Source organism: Panicum virgatum, chromosome 7N (assembly GCF_016808335.1).
Source record: "Panicum virgatum strain AP13 chromosome 7N, P.virgatum_v5, whole genome shotgun sequence".
Lineage (NCBI taxonomy): Eukaryota > Viridiplantae > Streptophyta > Magnoliopsida > Poales > Poaceae > Panicum > Panicum virgatum.
In genome coordinates, this window is record NC_053151.1 from 23,837,184 (window position 1) to 23,851,691 (window position 14,508).

Consider the following 14,508-nt stretch of genomic DNA (forward strand, 5'->3'; position numbering starts at 1 on the left):
ATAATATTATCATAAACATATGTTCTAGCAATTCTATATGCAAAATCATTAACAAAGGTATAAAACAATATCACCTATATATTTCTTGAAGCTTGAAAATTAAAAAACAAATAGCAATTGAAATTTGAAACTCAAAATTCAATTGAAACTTGAAAGAGGTTAAATTGAGATAAAGAGCAAATGGAACTACATCATCGAACAATTCTCACACAATAGATGGTATGCTGTAGTCCCAAATATATTAGGTAGCATAAATATATACTCATTTTTAATTAGGCAAGAAAATTTGCATAATCTCTGATGCTTTACAAGTAGGGCTAATCTGGCAATATGTTGTGACCACAGAAAAGGGGGACAAAAGAAAATGTTTGCTGTCTGTTCAACAATGTCTTACTATAGGTACTGTTGCGGCAAATAGATTTTATTTTGATCACTACTGGAAGGCCTGTTTTCTCCAAATCTGCTGCTAGAGCTACCTTAGTTTCCTCAGTGGCAGTGCACGGCTGAAGACTTTCTCAACTTCAGTTGCTTCCATGTTCATCTCATCCAACAGCTCCATCTCTTCCTTGCTCAGCCCTTGCAAGAAATTCATCAGATCCTGTTTCACCTCCACGAGACCTTCTGCCAGCTTCTGGAACAATGTCGCTTCCTCCTTCTCTAGTTCCTCGACCTCCTCCTCAATCTCTCCCTCGATCTCCGTCACCTCCCTGATGATGGTCTTCTCTCCTTCCTCCACAGTCTTCTCGATTCTCTCCACAAGAGGAGGCTCAGGACCACAGGTGTTGTCAGTCCTGATGAACGTTGAGAAGTCCCGACCTACACTCTTCGCAGCCCTTTCCAGCTCAGGTATTATTGTTTCAGGGACAGTTTTACTTCTTGTGTACAAAACAGACCCACCATAACCATCCCATGCGTCATTTCTCCCACGGTAGTATACAAGTATGTAGTCATCATCCTTGTTCTCAACCTTGGATGAGATAATGTACCTATAGATCAGAAAATATTAAGTTGATAAATTTGAGGCATGACACATTGGTAACAGTGATTTTCTTTTTGGAGAAGAGGTTTTTACCAGTCATCTTGATAGTGCAGGAACTCATTGTCATGGTTGTACAGTATGCCGGGTTGTGATGGGTCCTGCACAAACCGCTGCACAGTAGACCGGGTGAAGAAACCAGAATCGGGAGTGCGGATTCGCCATGTAATGTTTGCGATTAGTTTGTCTCCCTCAACATGAAACTCATGAAGCTGGCAATCAAATGTGTCAAATGTCGGGTTCAGGCCACTTGAAATGTACCATTTGCCGTTAAAATCTGACATATTGAAGTTCTTAACAAGGGCAGCTGGATCAGGGACTGGGAACTCGCCGACGTCAGACTTTCTTGGGACACATTTCTTGCGTGAAACAGCACATTCATTGAATTCGTCGACTACACTGTTCTCGAACAGGTCTCCGCACTTGATCTGTGGGATGATAAAATACAAAGCATATAAAGCTTATTTTTCTGACAGTCTTAAGTGGACTCAAGGTTTTTCGGAATAACCTGGCATTCAGTTTCGTCAGGTCGATTGTTGCATGTGTTCAAGCATGCTACGTTCGCTGCACACGAAGGGTTGGCTATGCATTTGGCAAGCTCTATTCTGGAAAAGATAAGGTGATTGGGTAAGAAACATGTATAAATCAATCGAAGTTTATTGTCATCCAAAAGATGAAAAGCTTTTGAATGGGGGAGCTCTTAATTAGCTTCAAGTAGTAACCAAGTTCTCATCTATGTACACATGGAAAGTAAATTCAGACACTACTGGATGGAATGATGAACATTTGTGCTGTTACTGCAGTTCAATGAGGAAAGCTGACGGATGATATGATTGCAGAATAGAACAAAAAACGTGGAGTGAACTATGGAAAATGCAGTCTGCAAAGAAAGATAAGCAAATCAATGAGTCCGTATGATGGATTTATGAAAAAGGAAAAAATGTCAAAACAGTATTGACGCTATATGAAGTTATGAACTCAAAAACTGGTATCCATTAGAATGAAGGAAAGATCTGCGCTCTTATGCTGCAAATACCTATCGCACAATTTGGACAAACAAACCAAAGAGCCTCTATTTACAGTAGGGGAAACAGGGCGAATACATCTAGCTGGCTTGGAATTGTGTAGCAACAAAATAATGAAGACCTGTCACCTGCATTCCTTCAGCAGGCAAGTGCACGTCTTGAGAGCATCGACTGCGTCGGCAGAAGGGACTACCAGAACCACGCACGCCATCACCCCTGTCATGGTGACCAGCTGCAACCTGCTCCATTTCCTGATGCCGCCGAAAACATCTGACGCTTGCAGTACCTCAATAATCTGTTGGCAGAGGCAAGGATCCTGACGCTGTTAGCAGTACAGCAACAGGCAAATCACCACGGCGTAAGGGAATGAAAAGTTAAGAATCACCTCTGACGGGGTAACCTTGACAGGAAGGTGATCAGTCCTCCAAAAATTAGCTCTCACGCAGCACCGCCTGAATCTGACGGCGCTGTGGCGCCTAGTGGCTCTGCCTCTAGATTTTAGACCATGGAGGATGTTGGAACCTCCGGAGAGGAAGATGCGATTTGCGCAGTGCCGCGACATCATGTCTCTGAATCTGCAGTTCAGGAGGGGAAGTTCAGAAGACCCAAAAAAAATCAAACCACGCGGAGGAGCCGAATTATCGACATAGGAGCTCTGCGCAGCCGAAAATCCTTGCAATCGCTAGCTCAAAGAGATGTGCTAAGACTCGGCGAGCTAGAACTCGATTCTGAGATTCTTCAAAGAATGCTACGAAGCCAAAAGAAAAAGAAAATGCACAGGCAACTGGAACAGAAAGGAATCGAGCAAGAAGGCTGCCCGCGGTGCGTTTTGCAGAAGCGAGGAGGGGAGGGAAGGGTGGACGGAGCAAGAAGCCGCAACTGAAGCTGCGCATGCGCCGCGGCCACGCCCCTCCCGCCGTACGGAGGAGGACGCCGGGGGATAACAGGAGAGATAGGAGGTGGTGGAAGAGGTGTGGCGCGGAGCTGGTGCTTATCGGCCCGGCCCGCCCCGCGCGGGCGAGCCGAGCCGGGGCCCGTTAACTCCAAACGGGTCCGGCCGAACGGGTGGATAGGATCCGCAAAATCGCAGCCGTTCATCTCACGTGCTGGGCTCGGTTTCCTTCCCTCACCCTTTCCCCTCCACCGTTTCGAAAACACAAAATTCTCTCTCTAGGCGGGAGAGAGAGAGAGAGAGAGAGAGAGAGAGAGAGAGCGGTTCCAGCCCCGGCGGCCATGGCGGAGGCGGCGGGAGGCCTAGACCCGGCGCAGGGCCCCGAGGAGGCACCCCTCGACGCCGCGAGGTGCGCTCCCGATCCTCCTCTCGCTTCTCCGCTTGGTCGGTTCCTCGTCGCCGTGGATCTGGTCTGGTTCCCCAACCTTCATTTGCACCGCCTTTTGTTTGTTCGCGTGCTTGTTGCAGACGGGTGGAGCAGCTCTCTCTGAAGCGGCGGCGGCGAGGGGAGGAGGAGGCGGAGGCTGCGGTAGCTGACGCGGAGGTGGCGCTGGGTTTGGAATCCGCGTACCAGGTGGGATCGTCGCGGTGGGCTGGTGTCCAAGTGCGAGGGTTCCTTTTGGTTTACCGTTGCTGTGGTCTGATTGTGGTGTGTTTTATTTTGTGTGAGTTTGGTTAGGTGGCTCAGGAAGGGATGGTGCTGGATGTGTTGGACTCGAGCACAGCCGCAATCTCAATTGATGATTTGGGTGAGCTGAATTGCTTGTTATTCCTTTTATAAGTGGGAAAAATGTTTGTTCCAGCCTCTGCAATAAGGCATGCATGGAAGCATCATTATTACAACCTTCAACCTCCATCTGTAATTGATATTCTAACGAATAGGAACAAAGTTATAGGATTGTTAAGGAAGGAAAATAACCACAAAGGCAGTAGACATCCATCCATGATCGGCATCCCCCTTGAATATAACTTGCATATATGAATATATCAAAAACAGTACCATTTTGACTCAACTGCATCGCCCAACATAGTTCGGTTGCTCCCACTGATATTTGAGGTCTTAAAGTTGAGCCTATTTTTGTAGCCAAGTTCCAAACAAATGGGCTTGACCACCAAGTGGTTGTTCCTAGTGGTTGTAGGTCAAAGCGATATGAACAATTGTCTTCTGTTTTCTATAGTTGCTTTGCCCATGTGAAGTGAATTATCAGCATTGAGCGCTTAGTGGCATGCCATAGCTTTGCCTAATTGATTTGATATAAGTAGGGAAAGGAGATATCAACTAGGAGATCGAAATCTGTTGCATCTTGCATGTAAAAATATTCTCCTGATTATTATATTACCAGATGTTTTATGTATAAATAATTCATCTGTTACTTGTCATATCTGTTTGTTACTGCGGTTGGGCAACCACTCAGTGCAATTGAGAAGACGGTCCTTTGCTTCCAAACGGGTTACAATATTTGTTTGGCGTATGTTACATACAGTTCCATTGTTGTCTCCAGATGCATACCTAGAACGGTTGAGAAAGGAGGTTGCCTTGGCAAAGGAAGGGAACAGGAAGGTATCTGATGAGATTGGTGTCATTGCAGAGACAACAGCCAATGGTTGCTTTTTTATCTCTCATATTTTTCTTCTTGAACTCCTTCGATTGGTTACTAGATTACTAGTATGCTGATTGCTGAGTCTATATTCAACACTATCTTTGGTATTCAGATATGATTCAGCTGGATGTTGATATTGAAGTTCTGGAGTCTTTGTTATCTAAGCTTGAATCAGAGGTTGCTCTCTAGCTCTGCTCTTCTTGCTTCACAGTTTAATTATAACTGATATAAGTGTTGTTGTCAAATATAGAAGAAACTTAATTCAAAACTATTTTACTTTGTTGGCTTAAATACAACAACAACAACAACATAGCCTTTTGTCCCAAGCGAGTTGGGGTAGGCTAGAGATGAAACCCAAAAGACACAAAGGTCATGGTTCAGGCACGTTGATAGCTAGTCTCCAAGCGCTCCTATCCAAAGCTAACTCCTCAGAGATATCCCAATACTTTGTTGGCTTAAATCAATTATTTTATTTAAACGAATCAGAATATGACTTTATTTTAACCTGAAGTACTCTATGGCTTCAATATGCATGTTGTTTGGTAATTGGTACTATACTACCTTTGTTGTTTGCTTTTACGAACCGTATCAACTTCTCTTGAACCTAAGTCTAAAGGAAAATTAATTAATTTTTCTCTTATCAACAAAAGTTTTGATTCTTTTTCTTACAAGTATTGCCTGAGTTTTGAATTTTGTTGAAGATGTTTAAAATCTTTCATCTCTCATGATGTAGGGTTTCAACCATTTTGAAGCAAGCCCTGTTCTAGGGCAGTCAGACTCAACTGATTCTTGTATAAACCAAAGCATTGCTGACAAGGACTGCATATATGAGGTGTGCTTGTATTTTTATGGTGTTAAGTTTCGACTTTCCTAATATTAATGAACTTATTACTCATTTTATTTTGTAGGTTTTGGAAGTTGATCACCAAATTGCAAGAAGTAAGATGAACCTCAAAATGCTACAAAATCTACAAAGGTAATGAATTTTTATTATCTTTAATGCTAAACACAAGGAACTAAAGGTCTAATTAAAGTAGTTTAACACATCCCATGTTAACAACGATAGTGCCCATTGAATTTCTTATAGACTTATATTGACTGTGATGCGAATGATATGATTGAGTGGTTCAACTTCAACATCATATGTTCACTGTCATTAAAAGGGATTTTATTATCGATTTTTTTTTTAGTTTCTTGGATTCCATCTACGTCTGTGTCCCAGAATATAGCTACGTTTATATTTTCCCTAAGTACAATTTTTATGTTTGACTACGAATAACAAGAAAAAAATCATAAAGATTGACAACGTAAAAATGATATTAACAGATTCATCATGGAACCAACTATCATACCATGTAACCTTGTCTATTTGAAATAAATTATTTTTGGAGATATTGTTAGTCAAAGATAAAACTGTTTGACTTCGGACAAACCTAAATGTCACGGAGGTAGTAATGTTTATGTGATGCTCAAACTGTGTTCATATTTCCTGCTGTTTATAGTATATTTTTTTCTGTTCTCTGTTTTTCTTTAAAAATCTTTTCTTCTGTACTGTTTTTCTTTTCCCATTTATGTCCTTGAACAATATAATGCATGTAAACTAGTCACATATCATCAACAAATGCATTGGGATCAAGCCAGTTAATGTACTGTTTTCTGTTATCTTCATTCATCTTCACTGTCAGTCCCATTTCATCATTTGAAATCTTTTGTAGGGACTTCTAGTTCCAACAATGTTCTTATATGTGCATGCCTGAGTCAGTTTACGAAGTCATCATTTGTTCTCTGTTATGCACATATTCCTTCTTTGCTTCGCAAACTCATGACCAGTCTCTTGCTGATTAATGTCCAATGTCCATTCTTTAAAATTGTCTTTGCATGGTCGATCTGTTTTGACCTCATGCATATTAAAGATTCTTGTCTTTTTCATACTTGGGACTAACCCTACTCTGAAAGTCTACAATTCTTTCTGTTAAGTCAATTTCCTTGTTAAATTTTAACTACTGTTACGAGCAATCACAGCAGCTATTCTATGTTTAGAGTTTTAAGTTTACTGAGCTATGAAGTGATGAATCTTTCTGACATCTCTACTTCTCTATATCCAGTGTTGATGAGATGTGGCAACTTCGATCTATGTTATTGCGATTTGGAGCCACAGTCTTAGACTTTAAAGACAACTGTCTCAGGATGTTCCTGAAGGCACCTACATGGACCTCGGATTGTGTAATTTATGGACAAAAATTGAATTGTGCTATTGATTCATTTATCTCAGACCATGAGCTGTTGATAGAAGTTGATGAAGGAAATATGGAACCAAAGAACTTAAAGGTGACCTTAAATGCAAACATGTTTTCTGATACTAACAGCGTTTTAGTTCTATTACTACTATAAACATGTTCTTGTCCTTTGAAGTATATTAAAGGATGCATATCTTGATTATTTATTTATGGATCTTGATTATCTGTTTGGATTCTCAGATTTTTCCAGATGATGTGTGTGTAGATATACTGATTGAAAGGCTCGAGTCCTCCAGGTATGATGTAGTTTAACCTCCGTCCATGCTAGTTTATTTTTCTCATCCTGTTAAATTTAATTCAGAAAAATGTTATTGTGCACTGTTATTCACTTATTCTACATTTCTACTGCCCTGTTTTCTTTCTTCCATTATGTGCTCTTAAAATGTTTATCTGCTGTTGTAGAGAGGTCATTTCTTGCCCAGCCTTGGAATGGCTTATTCAGCAATGCCAACGCCGCTTCATAGTCAATGCGCTAAGACGATCATTAGTCCATGATGCTAATAATTCCAGGTGCAAGGTTTGCCATATGCTGCATTTTTAGTAATAATACTTTGGGGTTCATATATTTTAACTGTTATTAAAATTGGCAATAATGTATTAGGGCTTTGTGCATTATAACTGTTGCAGCTGTTAGCTGCAAGGAAACCGTGATATCTGAGCTTGTTCATTGAGTTTGTACTGTGTAACATAGACCCCTTCCCTTTTACCATTGTTTGGTTGTGACTTGCTTCACTTATTACCAGGGTCATGTCATTGATCCCAGAACTCTTTTGATTCCTTCCATCAACGTGTCATCTGTTAGTCACCATGACTGCAGTGCTGATGTGGTCAAAATGCACAAATTATCCTCACCTTGCTCCCTATCTGGTCAAGCACCGGGGCCAAGCCATTGTCCCCATTTCACTCCAGTAATGGGGTCAGCCCACCTAGAACCATAGCAGAGTCCACGTATGCAGCTCATCAGCAGCAGAAGCCCCCTTCTTGCACTGCAATATCGGCATCAAGGTTCTGTATCAGGACCATTCAGTTGCTGGCCTGATAGGTGCTCTGAACTCTGTTGCATTTTCTGCCCAAGCACTGGTGCTGCTGGCAGCCACCTAGCATGAAATTGGGGAAGAAAGACGGACGCTGAGCTCAGGAGAGAACAGAAAGGAAGGAAAGAGAAGGTATGAGTGAGGACTGAGGAAGAAGCGTGTCAAGAGAGAGGTGGGCCCTGGCTGTAAATGAGAAATTTAGGGGATAGATAAAGAGAGGGTATAGAGGTGAAAGGTTATTGAGGTCATTTTGTCAGTCAAACAGCTTAACCAGATGTGATGTGATGAGGGCTCCAATGGCGTAGATCAAACAAGTTTTAAAATTAGTGTCATTGCCCTAATAATTGTACAGTGGCAAATGTTGAAACAGCAACCGACTCAATGGAACAAACCTAACTTTTCCATTTGTTTTCTTGTCATTCCTTTATTCCTAAATATCTTGAAATCAATCATCTTTGCGAATGATGAACATAAATATTTCAGTGCTATTCTATAATTAATTAATTATCACAATTTAATCATTAATTTGCAATCGTGACTGTTGTTGACTTTATACTAGTCCCCCATGAAGTGATGTTTTACAATTGTACATAAACAACGTTGGTACAAGACCTGTGTGGTACTGACAAACTGAAGCTCGAGTGAATCTTAGGTGGTCTTTCTTAGCCTGGATCTCAAACTATTTCTTAGTATGCATGTTAACATTGTTTGAGATGCATTTTGTTGCAGGCATTCTTTTGAATACTTCGACAAAGAGGATGTGATCATAGCTCACTTGGATCGTGGAATTGATGCCTCCATCAAGATATCTTCTGATTGGCCACTTTGCTCCTATGGTCTCAAGTTAATTTCAATATGCAATTCAGGGACCCATCCAACAAACATTGCTTCAAGTCTGCTTTCCAAGACCAAGGTAAAAAGTGGTTGCCTCTGGTCTTGAACTGCTTATACTCAGTACACATGGCTGTGATATACATGGAAGAATCTGTCAGGAAACCCCTGAACTGGAATTAATTCTTTTCAAAATACGACTTTATTCCACATAATTTGCAGTGGTCGTACATTAACATGTTCTAGTATCAGTATGGAAATATGAGCATCGGTACAGAGCTTGTTCATGGTTCTCAAACTATAAAGCTTTCATTTGACTGAATTTTAGACATGAACTTTGAAGCTAAAGTGTTTGTTTGGGTAGTGTGGCCTTAGCTTAGAAGCTGAAAGCTGAACCTGGATCAAACACCCTTTTGGAATGGGCTTGTAGATCAACTTGGCTCATCCTTATTACTACTGAATACTAGGTATAAAATTTAAATTTTGTTTGATGATTGATCTTGATGTTTTGGGTGGTAGGAACTGGGCAATGGATTGGATCAGCACATTCGCCAGCATCTTGTAAGGTTTGTGGATGCTGTTGAAGAGATTCTCATTCGACAGCTGCGGTCTGGTTAGGACCACTCCCTGGACTCATGTTACAATTTGCAACCATCTAGCTTTAAGGATGGAGCATCTTCAACATCGATTGAGCTTTGTGGTTCCTAGTTTCACATTTGTACAGATCGATAACACCTAGAGCTGATTGTTGGGTGCCAGATGCCAGACACAAAGGGCGGGGGTGGGGCGGGGATGTTTTGACCAGTTCCAATTTGCATTTTTGGTTCATTTACTAACTTGAATATCCAAATAATTGGTACGCCCTTTCTAGAATCAGTTCCTAACTGTAAGCAATTCTTTGCATCACAACCTCCTATTTTATTTGCGACGATTGTACCTATTAGGCCTACGTGGTTGTCATATTTGGTATGAAACGTTCATGGTTTAGTGTCAAGATGATGATATCAGGAGTTGAGACTATTGAGCAGTACAGTAATAGAAAGTACTTAGATTCGCGGCATGCACCATAGCAAAGGTTGTCCATATACAATCTCCAAATTATTACTTTGGAACTCACAAGTCCTGTAAATCTCACGCTTCACATATTCAATACAACCATAGCCGTTCATGGCTGCCAGAAAGGTACCCCATATGAGTCTTTCACCAGATCCAAACTTGCAACACAACAGACAACTTATAGCATACTTTGTGCAAGTGAGATTGATAAGCAGTTGAATTCTACCCAGCTAGATAACCTAAAGGCTGCTTATAGAGAACCCCAGGACTCTAAACAGATATAGAATGTGCTCCCATTGCCTACCGCTCTCAATTAAAGTTGCACCTTGCGGTCATAAATCCAACTGAAAGGAATAACCGGTCCCTGCTTCGCCCTTGCTTGAGCTCTCTCATCCAACCTCCTGATTCTCGGTGCCAAGGTACAGACAAAGTCCTGCGCCCTCCTCCCTTCTCCAGATAGCCCTGTTAGATCAGCAACTTTCCACCTCTGGACCAAGAACTCAAGGATGTCGGCGTAGTCTTTAGCAGTGTAGACGCCCAGCCTCTGCGCCACCGCACTGAAGTGCTCGAACAGGTTGTTGTCCTTCCCATCGTACATGAGATGAGCAGGCATTGTGATCTTCTTCCTCATCATGTCCGCAAAAGCCATCACCGTGTAGTCAGGATCGATCTCAAAGAGTTTCTCAACTATCTTGGTGTAGGCTGTCTCATGGCGCTTTTCATCAGCTGCTATTGTGCCACATATCTGAGCCAGCTTGAGATCACCATACTCCTTGGCATGCCTTGCGGTATTGCCATGAGATACAAATGTTGCTCTCTCTTGGAATGATGTGTAAAGGAAGCCCAAGTAGGGATTGTTCTCAGTACCTGGATCCTGCATAAGAAATAAAACTAGATGTTATGCTCATGCTTATGCTCAACCAGTTATCCAAAATAGCAACTGCACGCGATATATTACTCAACAGGTTGTACTCATCAACATTTGTGGTCACCTGATTAATTTAAAGCTACAAATCCTTTCTCACATGCAAGCCATATTTTTAATGATGTTGGTGATTCATGATTTATTGGGAGCTACAAATAAAAAAGAAAGGGAAAATAAAAATCGATGTCATTGTCCTTGAAGGTATATAGCAGTGCTTACCATTCCGGACCCAATCAGATACTGTATGGTCTTCTCAATTTGTTTCATGTCAACCCGTCCAGTAAGGTACATGTACTTATTAAGGAGATCACCATGCCTGTTCTCTTCAGCTGTCCACGCCCTCGTCCAAACAGCCCAAGTGGTTGGACTTGCACCAGTTTCATCTCGAACTCCATCAAGGGTGTTGAGCATTGTTTGATAGGTAGGTAGTGCTTCCTCAGTAACCATGTCACCAACTAAACAAACAAAATACTCATCAGGTATTTCCTTTGCCCGCTCCCTCAGTTCTTTAACTTCATCGTAAAACCCATCAGAAGAAGGCTCTGGTAGGAAGTCTTGTGGCTGCCATGACTTCTCAACCGGCTTCAGGAGGTTCAACAAGTTATCCTTGGCCCAAGGTTGAAGTGAATCAAAAATTTCCTTCTTTTGGGCTGGTAGTGAATGGGTAACTTGGCGATGCACCTCTCGTGGTGGAGTATAGGGTTCTTTGACAGTTTTGACCCTAGGAAAAACAATATAACGTAATCAGAAACAGAAAAGGGGGAAGGTACATTACACTGCAGAGAAGAAAGTAGTTAGCAAAGGGACCTAGTCAAAATAGTTCAAACAAAAAATGAACTCAATTCACAACATAACTGTCTGCCATAAAATCTTTAGGCTGGAAATATACATATGCCTCCGCCTATGCTGACTGGAAGACTCTCTCTCTCCTGAGTCGTCTCAGCATAGCCGGTCCCAAGCCCGGGTAGAGGAGGAGGGTTGCGTTAGGTTTTGGCAAACCAGCATAAAAAATAGCCACTAATGGATTTGAAACCCACAATTTCTTTTGGGTTTCATCTCTAGCCTACCCCAACTTGCTTGGGAAAAAAGGCTATGTTGTTGTTGTTGTTGTTGTTGGAAATATACATATGCTTCTAGCACAAATTTAGAGAATAATATACCAAAAAAATCTAGACAAAAAATTTCACATGTTTCTTGTAGAAAATTGACAGTAACCTAGAAATCCACTTTAGAAACTAATAAATTGGCACAGTGAAACAACTTTATTGCAATATGTCAATGAAAGGCTTCTGATCTTTGCATAGTCAGTTTGTCTCAAAACATTTTACCATTTAGCCTTAAACAGGGTAAAGACGAAGCAATCATAGTGGCAGAATTTTCCAAATGGGTATAACAAAAGTGTATACTCAAGTAAACATCTACAAGAATTACCCAGTGGAAATTGATGGATAGCTTGACCAAGTAAAGCACAACCAACACAATGCAAAATTCATATGAGGTAGTGGTTCTTCTTTTTTACTGCTTTTGTATTGAGTGCAGAAATTTGTCCATTTCATCATGTACATTCAAAAGTGTTCTAGATCACGCTTATCTTAGTCCAAATTCCATGTGTTGAACCCATGGACTGTGATAGCTGGAGTAAAAGCTGACAAATTCCTACTGCACACTCTCTAAAACAACATTTTCTTATCAAGGTATAGAAAGTGACAAATTTCAGTTGCTTAATTGATAACTTCAGATGTAAGATTGGGGAAGATGTAAACCAATCGTTTGCTAAGTTGACGACAACTCTATCGCCATCAGCAGATTTGAACAAGTTGAGATATCAACAGCCAACTACTTCCTGCATGGCACCCATACTGCCGCAAAAGCGTCCCAGATCACCAAATCAAAAGGCGGATCACGAACTACCCATCCAGATCACGAGCAGGAACACAGGATCGACACGGAGATGAAGACGAAAACCCAAGAGGAATCTTTCGAAAACCCTGGATCTCGACAAGAACAGTGAGAAGGGGGGAACGCAAGGTGGCAACTCCGCTTAGCCCAGATCACGAATCAAACGCAGAGACGAACTTCTCGCACGCGATTCAAGTCGATCCATCCGAACAGCAGTTGTCTTTTTACCCCCCAACAACCCAGATCAGGAATCCCAAACATCGTGGCTCCCAAACACCAGCCCATTTCCGCGTGGCACACCCACCTCGCCGACCCAGATCGCAACGGAGGAAAGCAGCAGGAGGCGAGGGATCCGGATCGGGCTCACCTGTTGATGGTGGACGCCATGGCCACCGCCACCCCGCTCACCCTCCTTCTCCGCCCGCACGGCGGCAGCGGCGCCGCCACGTGCGACACGGGAGACGACGCCCTCAGCGCCATGGCGATCTCTCTCCCTCCCTCTCTCTCTCTCTCTGCGCAAAGATCTCACACACGGAGGGTGCGGGTGCGGGGACGCGCCGCAGAGGCCGGGATGTTGGGCGCTCGTGGCTGGCCCCCTCACTGTCTGCCCTCGCGCGCGAACAGAGAGGGTTCCCCCGGACGGCGAGGTCGGCTATTAAAAAGGGGTCTCGTCGTCTCGAGAGGCTCCTCCCTGTCGTGACCGTATTTTATTTTTCTTTCTTTAGTCGTTGTCGATTTTAATATATTTTACACTAGAAATTTTTGGCGGTGCCGCGTCAGCGATTCTCAACCTCTTTAGCTGCGTGCATTGAACATTTGTCAGCACCGTCACCGCTTGAAAGGATAGGCCCGGCCGGAGGAGATTAATAACGCAGGCGCTGTACACCGTACCCGCACCGACGCACGCTCCTAGAGACAAAATTGTCACAAGTCTCTGCATACGAATGCGTACGTCCGAATACTCCCTCGTACGAATGCTTACGTCCGTATACTCTCTTTATTTTTATTTACATGTCACATTATATTTATTTTAAATTAAATTTAACTAACTTTAACCGAATCTACTAAAAAATATATCAACAACGATACTATCCAACATATACTAGAAAATGACTCATAAGCACCGGTTGCTAAAAACTTTAGGTACTGGTTCTTGAAATTGGTACCTAAGACTCTCTTTTGTACAGAGCGAAAAGCTTTTTTTTTTACCGGGCGAAGGTTCCACCTGGTACTAAAATATTTTTGGTAAAAAAATATATTAACCCAAAAAAAGGAGGTCCGCACACGCGCACATCTAGTACTGGGTAATAACATTACACTGTACCTATGTGTTTAGTACCAAATGGTGCTAGTGTTACCAACCGGTGCTAAAGAATCTCCTTAGGATCCCATTCACCTCAAAGTACCAGCATGAAGAAGATCCGGTACCAACATTGCTACCGGATTTTGTCATTGCTGATACTTTTAGGGTGGACCTTTAGAGTTTCTCTAAAATGAGTTGGCTAGCTAAAGATAGCAAAATTGTGGTAAAATTGGGATCCAACAGGCTCTCCAAAACCACGTACTCGCTATCCAGCTCGCTAACTACCCCCTCCGCTCGTTTTGTTTGCCGAGCGAGCTCGGCTCGCCATCCCTCCCGCGGTCCCTAGGCGCCCTTCTGTGCGCCTTCCCACGCAGCTTTCGGAGCTTGCGGAGATGGGAGGGAAGGTCGCCGGTGCAGCGGAGTGGAGCTGGAGCTGGCGCGCGGCGGCGGAGCGGTGCTAGAGAAGGCGCGCACGGCGCGATGGTGTGCGGCGGCGGCGGAGCGATGTTGGAGAAGGTGCGCACAGCGGCAGAGCAGTGCTGGAGAAGG

The 14,508-nt window shown here is 42.8% G+C and overlaps 3 protein-coding genes across 5 annotated transcripts; 1 reads left to right on the top strand and 2 right to left on the bottom strand.

Annotated features, from left to right (window-relative positions):
- Positions 1 to 225: 225 nt before the first annotated feature.
- Positions 226 to 3,054, bottom strand: LOC120681920 (violaxanthin de-epoxidase, chloroplastic-like). Of its 2 annotated transcripts, none has more exons than XM_039963599.1 (6): positions 2,941 to 3,054; positions 2,447 to 2,636; positions 2,190 to 2,356; positions 1,545 to 1,641; positions 1,073 to 1,464; positions 226 to 986 (listed from the first exon to the last, which is right to left on the bottom strand). In XM_039963599.1, exons 1-6 carry the CDS (start codon positions 2,952 to 2,954, stop codon positions 473 to 475), a joined length of 1,374 nt encoding a protein of 457 aa, XP_039819533.1. In that variant the 5' UTR covers positions 2,955 to 3,054; the 3' UTR covers positions 226 to 472. The 2 variants fall into 2 exon arrangements, with proteins under 2 accessions (XP_039819533.1, XP_039819534.1); XM_039963600.1 differs by having other exon boundaries at positions 473 to 986; positions 2,972 to 2,992.
- Positions 2,946 to 9,716, top strand: LOC120681921. 2 transcript variants are annotated; one of them, XM_039963601.1, is made up of 12 exons: positions 2,946 to 3,362; positions 3,482 to 3,587; positions 3,693 to 3,762; positions 4,516 to 4,617; positions 4,727 to 4,791; positions 5,348 to 5,446; positions 5,523 to 5,590; positions 6,720 to 6,942; positions 7,092 to 7,147; positions 7,314 to 7,421; positions 8,675 to 8,858; positions 9,296 to 9,716. In XM_039963601.1, exons 1-12 carry the CDS (start codon positions 3,295 to 3,297, stop codon positions 9,392 to 9,394), a joined length of 1,248 nt encoding a protein of 415 aa, XP_039819535.1. In that variant the 5' UTR covers positions 2,946 to 3,294; the 3' UTR covers positions 9,395 to 9,716. The 2 variants fall into 2 exon arrangements, with proteins under 2 accessions (XP_039819535.1, XP_039819537.1); XM_039963603.1 differs by lacking the exon at positions 7,314 to 7,421 and having other exon boundaries at positions 3,202 to 3,362.
- Positions 9,717 to 9,804: 88 nt separating this feature from the next.
- On the bottom strand, positions 9,805 to 13,329 carry LOC120681922 (stearoyl-[acyl-carrier-protein] 9-desaturase 5, chloroplastic). Its single transcript, XM_039963604.1, has 3 exons — positions 13,024 to 13,329; positions 10,977 to 11,478; positions 9,805 to 10,706 (listed from the first exon to the last, which is right to left on the bottom strand). Exons 1-3 carry the CDS (start codon positions 13,134 to 13,136, stop codon positions 10,146 to 10,148), a joined length of 1,176 nt encoding a protein of 391 aa, XP_039819538.1. The 5' UTR covers positions 13,137 to 13,329; the 3' UTR covers positions 9,805 to 10,145.
- Positions 13,330 to 14,508: the final 1,179 nt, after the last annotated feature.

Coding starts and splice junctions, on each gene's coding strand:
- LOC120681920 (XM_039963599.1), bottom strand. Junction 1,642..2,189: donor TGCCTGCTGAAGGAATGCAG/GTGACAGGTCTT, acceptor TATCTTTTCCAG/AATAGAGCTTGCCAAATGCA. Junction 1,465..1,544: donor CTGACGAAACTGAATGCCAG/GTTATTCCGAAA, acceptor ATCATCCCACAG/ATCAAGTGCGGAGACCTGTT.
- LOC120681921 (XM_039963601.1), top strand. CDS start 3,295: ATGGCGGAGGCGGCGGGAGGCCTAGACCCGGCGCAGGGCCCCGAGGAG. Junction 4,792..5,347: donor TATCTAAGCTTGAATCAGAG/GTTGCTCTCTAG, acceptor CTCATGATGTAG/GGTTTCAACCATTTTGAAGC. Junction 7,422..8,674: donor CATGATGCTAATAATTCCAG/GTGCAAGGTTTG, acceptor ATTTTGTTGCAG/GCATTCTTTTGAATACTTCG.
- LOC120681922 (XM_039963604.1), bottom strand. CDS start 13,136: ATGGCGCTGAGGGCGTCGTCTCCCGTGTCGCACGTGGCGGCGCCGCTG. Junction 11,479..13,023: donor ATGGCGTCCACCATCAACAG/GTGAGCCCGATC, acceptor TGTTTTTCCTAG/GGTCAAAACTGTCAAAGAAC. Junction 10,707..10,976: donor ATCTGATTGGGTCCGGAATG/GTAAGCACTGCT, acceptor TTTCTTATGCAG/GATCCAGGTACTGAGAACAA.